This window comes from Sinocyclocheilus anshuiensis, unplaced genomic scaffold, assembly GCF_001515605.1.
Source record: "Sinocyclocheilus anshuiensis isolate Anshui unplaced genomic scaffold, SAMN03320099.WGS_v1.1 scaffold11, whole genome shotgun sequence".
In the NCBI taxonomy this organism is placed as follows: domain Eukaryota; kingdom Metazoa; phylum Chordata; class Actinopteri; order Cypriniformes; family Cyprinidae; genus Sinocyclocheilus; species Sinocyclocheilus anshuiensis.
Window position 1 is genome coordinate 15,020 of NW_015551076.1, and position 7,710 is coordinate 22,729.

A 7,710-nucleotide genomic window follows, 5' to 3' on the forward strand; every position below is an offset into this window, starting at 1 on the left:
GACTACCCTAGCAACTTTTTCTTCCAAAAGCACCTAGCAACAAATTTAGCTATTTTTAAAAAGTTTTTGGCAACTTTTGCAAAGTGACTCAAATGATAAAAAAGGCACATATTTTCATCTAAATTACACAAAAAGAGGAAACCATTGAACAGCTAGCCAGCCAAGCAGCACATCAACCTGGAGAGAGCTGGAGAAAGATGCCTAACAGTACAAACATCAAATATGCATTAAGTTGCTAGTTCCAATTGGTCAATAATAAATGCACATTTATGATACAGCATGTTATTAGCTTGTATATATAATTGTTGTTCAGTTAGGTACACTGTAAGAAAAAAATATGTGGAAAAATAAATACGTATTGTTCCTTCATATAAACAGTACATTGTGTCCTATTTTTACAGACTTTTGTGTAGCACACTAACTAACTACCAGTACACTGCTTAAAACTATAATTGTTCAGAATGTGCAGTTTTACTAGTTAATATTAAAATACATAAAATGTGTAACTGTTCAATAATTCAATGTTGTAAAAAAAAAAATCCGATCATAAAGATGTGCTACTTATGTTACTTTTACAAATTAAAATATTTTGTTTATAATATTTGTATGAACAAATAACACTTAAAATATATATTTTTCGCTGAGATTTGAGTAATCTCGTTGTGTATTCTACGTAAAAACGCTGTTTTGTGTCATGGTTATGCAATGACGTCATCACGCAATGACATCACAATGACATTTAGCAACTTTTATCAACAAACGGATCTGCCTTTAGCAACTTCCCCTGAAAATTAGTTGGCAACACTGTTCAGTGTAAATATTGCTCAAAATCAAATCAATTTGAGCGCGATTTAAACCCGGATTATTGTAACCACTCTAAGTTTGTCTGCATTGGGAAAGCTAGCGAGTCTCAGACATAGTGATAACACTCGTTGCCTTCTCTAGTGCAGCTCAACCAGGTCTCGTCCCATTCGTTGATATTTGTGATAACACAAATCCCGGAAAATATGCGTTGTAGTCCAAACGAGTCGTTCGTTGTAGTTTTTGAAAAGTGATTTCTGTGAAATAAAATATCTCCTTTTGAATTGGACTTTGAGCTTTGTAACTTTGCAGATCTTTTTTTATGCTCAAACAGCAACATTACAGACTAACTAAAGTTGAAAAAGTGAAAAAGCATAATAGGACCCCTTTAAGGTGAATTGTGCCATTTTTATTGTTAACATTTTTTATATTAAAAAAAAAAAAAACACAAAGCCACAAATAAAAAAATTTAAAAAAAAAAGACATTTTTTTATTAATTTCCAAAAAAAGAATGCAAATATCTGGCTCTGTAGTGTTTTTAATGCCGTGTGTTTGGTGGTGGGGCTGCCTGTTTTTTGAACAATGGAAGACGGAGCAAGTCAGAAAGGGTGGCCAGATTGTTTAGGAACCTATTTAAAACAATAATTGTTCTTGCAATTACAGAAATGGCACCCTTCACCTTTAAGGTACCTGAACACTAACAGTCATTATGGTCTATATGGAGTAGAAGAAAAAGTTAATAGTAGCAGATCTTCTGTACTGTCATAATCAAATTACCATAAGTATAATGTTGGGAATGACATAATCCCTCACTGCATTGGAAAGACGGCATTACAAAAAAAAAGATGTATAGTGTTGAACAGCAACTAAGTCCTGTACTGCATCCATCCATTCTCCAAACCACTTATTCTTCGCAGGACTGCAAAATTTAAAATTGTATACATATTATATACATTATAATGAGATCTAATTAATATTTGAAGCTACCCAGCTCTCAATTGTATCTTTGAAAGACTTGTATAAGAGAGCTGTCATTGGATACTAAAGATTTTCTGAAACTCTTCCTCAAACATTTGCTTCAGCCTGACACCCATTCGGCCAAACTCATTGTCCTTTAGAGAGCAAGAGAACAAAATACAAAAAAATCTGTCAAAAATCAAATGTAATGTATGTGTCCACATATAAGATTGCAAAACAACTTCATTTTAACAAGCTATTGATCTGTTATTTGGTGATTTATTTATTATGTAACATATTTCAGTGAATCTTACCCCATTGAACTTGCTGCAGTTGCTGAAAATGAGCTGAAAGTCAGAGATGAACGCTCCTACCATCTGATACTCTCCACTTTCCAACTTCTGCTTTATTCTGTCCAGCCACATCGGCTGAGTTATGACCTCAGAGTATCTGGACACCTGGGAGTCGTTTTATTTTTGGTTTTTAATGCATTATAAATTTCAAGTCATATTTTTCATCACTTTTATTCTATTTATAAACTATTTTAAATTAAACTAAGGCATGAAAAGAGTAAAATTCTGAAGCTGGGTGACATGAAAAAGACAGCAAGAAGAAAAAAGGCAATCTCACTGTTTGTCGTGGATCCTCAACAAACACCTTCTGGATGTCCTCTCTGTACACACATAACAGGAGGCAGTGGCAGTGCTAAAGATGACAAACACACGTATCCACAATTAGGCCCATAAATATTTGTTCTGTTTCTAAGCCTGCTGAGCAGCCTATGTAGGCAGCACTTTAGGGCATTGAAGGCTGTTACAAATTGTGAGCACCTTAAATGTTTGTGTTTATCTTCTATATTAAGGTGCTGAATTTGTGTGTGTGTGTGTGTGTGTGTGTGTGTGTGTGTGTTTACCAATCTGTATTGAGACACTGGGGCATTGAAAGCTTCTTGTTCAGACATGTTACTGGAGTCACGCCATTCTTGACTGTTTCTTAACACGCACAAGGTACAAATCCATTCCCTACAAGCAAACACACATATACAGGATGAATCTCCAACATACATACTTGCTGATTTAATGGTTTTCTATATGTTTGTCTCTCTCACCCAGGTGAGTCTCCGTCTGCAGTTGGTAGGTGACAGTGTGAATGAAAAGCTCGTGGACACTCGTCACAACACACGAGATCTCCCTTAGAGCGACACACATAACACTCGTCATCATTGTTCTGGGCCATCTAGTCAGAGGACGACATGACACAACATAACATTATATCATCATCACAGAAATAAGCTCAAATGCATTTGGCTCTTCTATCTTACAAACTTGTTTTGATGTATAGGAATCTAAGCAGAATATGTCAGTCATATTTCACCACAAAAGGGGGAAAAAAAATACATTTTGCATCAAGAAAATTAAGCTTACTGTAAGGTCCGTGTACGTTGCATTCATTCGTTTTTTTATTTAATATTGAAAACAGAAACATGAGAAAAGGGCACCATTTTCATTTTTCGTTTTTTCAAAAACATGAAATAATCCCCAACCCCTTGATTGGCTCTATGACTCTCTCCTCTCCACCTGTAGCTAGTGTGTGGTGAGCTCACTGGCGCCGTTGTCCTGTGGCTGCCGTCGCATTATCCAGGTGGATGCTGCACACTGGTGGTGGTTGAGGAGCGACCCCCCCATATGATTGTAAAACGCTTAGGGTGTACAGAAATACACAATAAAGCACTATATAAATGCATCATTCATTAATTCACAAGCTCCTCCGGATGTGGAGCTTGGGCCAGGACAGACTAGAATGATTGCCAGTGTGATGGACCCACCTCTGATGTCAGTGCGAGCAACTGGCATCCCCAGGGCCTCAGCACTGGCTATCGCAGAGACTGTTCCCCTATCCTCAGTGCTTCCTGTTATGGCGGTAGCCATCCTGTGTGTTTGGGCTACTCACTCGGCTACTCGGCAATAGGGCCTACTGCAATTAAGGTGTTTATATGCCTGTATATTTCGATTAAAATCGGCATACACCACATATGTTAATACGATTATTCTTGCTGCGATCACAATAAAAAGCGCTATATAAATGCATCATTCATTCATTCATGAAAAAACAAGAATTCGCCTTAATTTTTCGTTTTTACATTCAGGGGTAGAAAACGGATAAACAGCTTGAATGTTCGATTTCCTCGTGTGGGAGGGAATTATACGCCCCTTTTCACTGATTGGTCAAGCAAAAATGAAACGGTGCCATCATCATGTCGTCTTCATTTCTGTGCAACAGAATAAGAGTCCTCCACTGTTAAGGTGTTTATTGTAACTCCTGCATTCCGTCTCTCTCTCATCAAACAAACAGACTAACAAATGGACAGGGTTTACTTCTGTGTAGGCATAGTTTCTCTATGGCAAGTATTAGGTGCTTATTGCAAAAATATGTATGTACCTCGGATCTGCAGCCACATTACCCTTTTAGTCTATTTCTTTAGCACACCGCACATTTTATTTAGCAGTCCAGTCATCAAAATCTGTGTGCACTGGACAACACGGGACGAATGCATTTACATTATAGTGAAGTGCAGACCAGTATTGATTTTAGTTTGGAATACACAGAAGTCATGACTTTTATTTTAGACAGTACAGTTTCATTAATAATGAGTATGAATTTATTTCATTTTAGACACAAAACAGTGTGTTTTATTTGACTTAAAACACAGGCGTTTCATTCTTGAATGAATCCGAGTCTTTGAATGAATCGTTTGTGTGAGTGGTTCAATGACCCATTTGCTTTGCTCCTGAACAAATCAGCATTTTTAACAAATCGGTTGAATTGATGACTCTATGACTCATTCATCAACACAATGACTTGCCGCCAACTACTGGTGATGTAACCTTCATAATTCAAGTATCCAATTGTTTCATTTTGTTGCTCATTTCATATTTCTGTAGGCTATTCAGAATGTTTTTGTTTAAAACATTAATCTCATTCCATTATGCAATTGCTGTGTTAATGCATTTACTGCCATCTGATCAGCATTAATTGTGTAAATACATCTAAATTCAACTTAAGATGCAGCTTCTGTGCCACTATTGTATAGTATGTGGAAAATAATGTTTTTTTTACCTTAAACCGCATAAACACATTTCATTACACCAAATACACAAAATAATGTTCTTTTTAGCAGCATCATATAACCCCTTTAAAGGTGACAGACATATTTTATAAAGTTAGAAAAATTCCCTTTTCTAAAAAAAAATAGCATGTATTATATACACGTGTAACATGCCGTCAGATAATGACAGTGTCATATAAACCTCTCTATGAAAAAAAACTCGAAATAATAATCAAAACGGTAAGATAGCTCTATATTCACACTAAAACGTGCTTCACTATAATGTAAATGTCAAGCAAGTTTTGCCACACAGATTTTGATAACTGGACAGCTAAATAAAATGTGCGGTGCGCCAAAGAAATAGACTAAAAGGGTAATGTGGCTGCAGATCTGAGGTACATACATATTTCTGCAATAAGCACCTAATATTTGCCATATAGAATCTATGCCTACACAGAAGCAAGCCCTGTCTAGGCGTTGCCCCAGTATGGTTTGTGTCAAGCCATTTGTTAGTCTGGTTGTTTGATGAGAGGGAGATGAACGCAGGAGTTCAATAAATGTTTTAACAGCGGAGGACTCTTATTCTGTTGCACAAAACTGAAGATGACATAATGACGGCACCATTTGATGCTTGCTTGCTTGCTTTCAGTGGAAAGGGGTGTTTCATTTCCGCCCACACGTGGAAATCGAACATTCAAACTGTTTATCCATTTTCTACCCCTGAATGTAAAAAGTGAAAATCAAGGCGATTTCTTGTTTTTTTGAAAAAACGGAAAACGAAAATGGTGCCATTTTCTCATGTTTCTGTTTTCAATTTTAAATCAAAAAACGAATGAACGCAATGTACACGGACCCTGTAAGTCCAAGATTTTTTTTATTTTGACATTAGTTTCATAACCATTAAAAGTTAAGAAAGTTAAGAAAATTCTGACATCGCTTACTCACCCTCAATTGCTCCAAATCCAGTGTTGGGGTAACGTATTATAAGTAACTTGAGTTACGTAATCAGATTACTTTTTTAAGTAACTTGTAAAGTAACACATTACTTTTTAATTTAGAAGGAAATATATCTGAGTTACTTTTTCAAATAAGTAACGCCATTTACTTTGTTTCCCATGTATTGACTGTCAGCTCTTGTGTTGCCATGTTGAGAGAAATCGGGAGTAATTGCAGTGGCGTAATTAAATATGTTAAATAACACAAATATAATTTATGTATTTAATCCCATTTTATTAACCAATGTCTTTGATACTGACCTACGATGATCCAATTCAACCATACTAAGCAAAAATGACACATTTGTGTTTCATTTTTTGTTATTGATGAACAGTGTTTAACTTTCTTCACCTGTGTCATATTCTTCATGCAATTTGTTTGAGTTTGCCCTCTACTGTACAGACGTGAATTTACATTTCCTTCAGCATGAGGCGTATTCATTTCACTTTTGGTGTGAAAGGGCTTTTACATTTGTAAAAGAACAACTTTTTTATAATAAAAACAAACAAGCAAGCTCTGACCAGATTTAAAAAGTAACTCAAAAGTAACGTAACGCATTACTTTCCATAAAAAGTAACTAACATAATTAGTTACTTTTTTAGGAAATAAAATAATATTGTAATGCATTACTTTTAAAAGTAATCTTTACCTCTTTTGTGTTTAACAGAAAGAAAGAAACTCATAATACAGTTTTAGAACAAGTGAATAAATGATCATGTACACATTAATGTACACATTTAAAAGACTGTTAAGAATTTAAGTTAATGTCATAAATTATTTTGATAATGACTGCTTATGATTAAATGTCAGGTAGAGATGTTTCTCACCACGTCTTGCTCTTGACTACTGCATTTCACACATTCACACAGAAGGGAATGGATGCGCAGGATTTCTTTCTAGAAATTACAAACAAACAAACAATAAATAAACAAACAAATAAATAAATACTGCTTTTTGAAGGCACTCTCCTGTTTGTTACCTTGAGTAAAAAGTTGAGCGTTTTTCCATGGCACAGTATATCTTTCTTCCAGTGTCTATCAGTGAGAATCGGTTCCTGCTTTACAAATTCCTCCGGAGTGAACCATCTTTCCTCAGTACGTATACACTTCCCACGACTCCCTGCAACACAACAATAAACATAAATACTTCCCACTCAAACCTTCCACACAGACAAAACAAACTGAGTTCTGCACACAAATCTGTGCAATAACGTACCTGACGCAAACCTGCATTTGTACAGAGTCCCAGTAAGTGAAACACAGGTGACTGGTAAAGAGGAAGCCTGGAAAACAGACAGATCTGTCATGTCTTCTTCTTCCTCCTCCTCTTCCTCAGCTCTCCCTCTAAACTCTGTTCCTCCACCTCTCCCTCCCTGCTCCTGGAAATCTTCAGCATCGCTTTCCTCCATCGAACCAGAGCTTGTTTCTAAATCTTGAGGAATAAAACACATTACTGCATTCAGACAGACAGCAGAGAGCATGTGAATGAGCGAGGATTATGGGTACTCACCTTCACTGGAGCTCTCAGATGAGCTGACTGGAAACCTCTCATTCATGTTCTGCAGAAAGGAACAAAGTCACTAATGAATCTCAAATGAAAAACAGAGGAAAAGCAAAACCTGACATTGCACATAGAGAGACAAAGTACTTTTTGGACACATGTTCGCTTTCTTCTTTCAATCGGTGGACACAGAAGATGCTCCTCCTGAAAAAATGAGAAAGTGATACACATGTATATGAGGGGTCTGCTGTATTTAATGTAACTATATATTTACCTCACATGCTGTAATTAAAGAGTCGATACAAAAATATGTGCTGTATTTCTGTTGCTTTGTATTAGAAGCACATTCC

At 36.1% G+C, this 7,710-nt stretch overlaps 1 protein-coding gene across 3 annotated transcripts in view; it reads right to left on the minus strand.

Annotated features, from left to right (window-relative positions):
* Nucleotides 1-1,272: 1,272 nt before the first annotated feature.
* Nucleotides 1,273-7,710, minus strand: part of LOC107662363 (nuclear body protein SP140-like protein) — a 10,030-nt gene continuing 3,592 nt past the window's right edge. For 2 of the 3 annotated variants that reach the window (XM_016452341.1, XM_016452342.1), the window contains exons 7-16: nucleotides 7,508-7,564; nucleotides 7,370-7,418; nucleotides 7,076-7,291; nucleotides 6,840-6,979; nucleotides 6,688-6,756; nucleotides 2,867-2,994; nucleotides 2,672-2,780; nucleotides 2,389-2,463; nucleotides 2,073-2,216; nucleotides 1,273-1,913 (exon numbers count right to left, since the gene is read on the minus strand). In XM_016452341.1, coding sequence (XP_016307827.1) covers nucleotides 1,833-1,913; nucleotides 2,073-2,216; nucleotides 2,389-2,463; nucleotides 2,672-2,780; nucleotides 2,867-2,994; nucleotides 6,688-6,756; nucleotides 6,840-6,979; nucleotides 7,076-7,291; nucleotides 7,370-7,418; nucleotides 7,508-7,564 — 1,068 coding nt within the window. In that variant the 3' untranslated portion in view covers nucleotides 1,273-1,832. The remainder of the gene's footprint in view (nucleotides 1,914-2,072; nucleotides 2,217-2,388; nucleotides 2,464-2,671; nucleotides 2,781-2,866; nucleotides 2,995-6,687; nucleotides 6,757-6,839; nucleotides 6,980-7,075; nucleotides 7,292-7,369; nucleotides 7,419-7,507; nucleotides 7,565-7,710) is intronic. The other variant, XM_016452343.1, reaches the window with a different exon arrangement.